Source organism: Myotis brandtii, unplaced genomic scaffold (assembly GCF_000412655.1).
Source record: "Myotis brandtii unplaced genomic scaffold, ASM41265v1 scaffold691, whole genome shotgun sequence".
Taxonomy (NCBI): Eukaryota; Metazoa; Chordata; class Mammalia; order Chiroptera; family Vespertilionidae; genus Myotis; species Myotis brandtii.
Window position 1 is genome coordinate 1,872,435 of NW_005370704.1, and position 1,037 is coordinate 1,873,471.

General features: G+C 66.0%; 1 protein-coding gene across 2 annotated transcripts in view; it reads right to left on the minus strand.

The window, feature by feature from the left end:
- OLFM1 (olfactomedin 1) overlaps positions 1 to 538 on the minus strand; it is a 13,775-nt gene extending 13,237 nt beyond the window's left edge. For both annotated transcript variants that reach the window (XR_001359764.1, XM_014529716.1), the window contains exon 1: positions 389 to 538. Coding sequence is in view for 1 of the 2 variants with exons in the window: in XM_014529716.1 (XP_014385202.1) it covers positions 389 to 439 (51 nt within the window). In the remaining variant the exon portion in view is untranslated. The remainder of the gene's footprint in view (positions 1 to 388) is intronic.
- Between the last annotated feature and the right edge of the window lie 499 nt (positions 539 to 1,037).

Sequence of the window (1,037 nt, forward strand, 5' to 3'; positions counted from 1 at the left end):
ACCACTCAGAGGAGGGAAAATCCCCGCGGGCAAACCCGTGTGGCCTGCACCCCGGGTCCCGGGACGCTGGCTGCGGGGCCAGAGCCTCAGGCCACAGGTGAAGGCGTCCCGGGGGAGGCGGCATGTGGGGAGCCCAGTGGCTTCTCAGTGGAGCCTGCGGTGACGGGGAGGGTCTGTCATCTCCTCCTGGGCCGCCGGGGAGGCCCCATCTACTCACTCGCTCATCATTCATTCACAAATGTTCCCAATGGGAAGAGGGAGTCGTGGAGCTGGGACGGACCCTGCGGACTGGCCACGCCTCGGCGGCGGCGGTGTGGGCACACGCACACCCACACACACACACACACACACGCACACAGGTGCACGCACACGCCCCGCGCGGACTCACCTTCTCCAGCAGCTGCCGCAGCTGTTTCGTACGGGCGTCCCGCGAGCACATGGTCTGCTGGGGGGCGACCACTGTGCAGATACACCTGCCCTCGCTGTCCTGGGCGGAGCTGTACACCTGCCAGCTCTCCTCAGGGTTGGTGGGCAACACCTGGGCGGGGCGGGGGGGGAGGGGGAGGAGAGACAGTGAGACATCAGGTGGGACACGGGGAGGACTGTCCACGCCAACCCCGGGGCAAAGCAGACAGAAATGGTCTGAAGACGTTCTGATGGCGGGGGGTTGAGGTGGGGGGGGAGGGGACGGTCCCCAAGAACAAAGGGTCTCCCGTCAGGGTCCCCGGGGCTGGACGGGAGTCCGACAGGCCCGGCTGTTTACAGTTTTTTAAATTCAAGGGATAGTGGAGTTTTGGCGTCTGACCAAATCGATCCATTAGGCAGAGGGAGGGGCAGCCGGGGCCGGAGCTGGAAGGGGAGGGAGGCGGGAGGCCGCTGGTGGACCCAGTGGGCACGTAACTGAGAAATACGATCCCCTCCCCTGAGGGTGAGCAGGGGGGCTCGCAGCCGAAGCCGCTCCCCGCTCCCGGAGCTGGAGCTGAAGCACCCACCGTCAGACCGTTAATAGCTGCGACCCAACCGCTATCAGCCAGGGC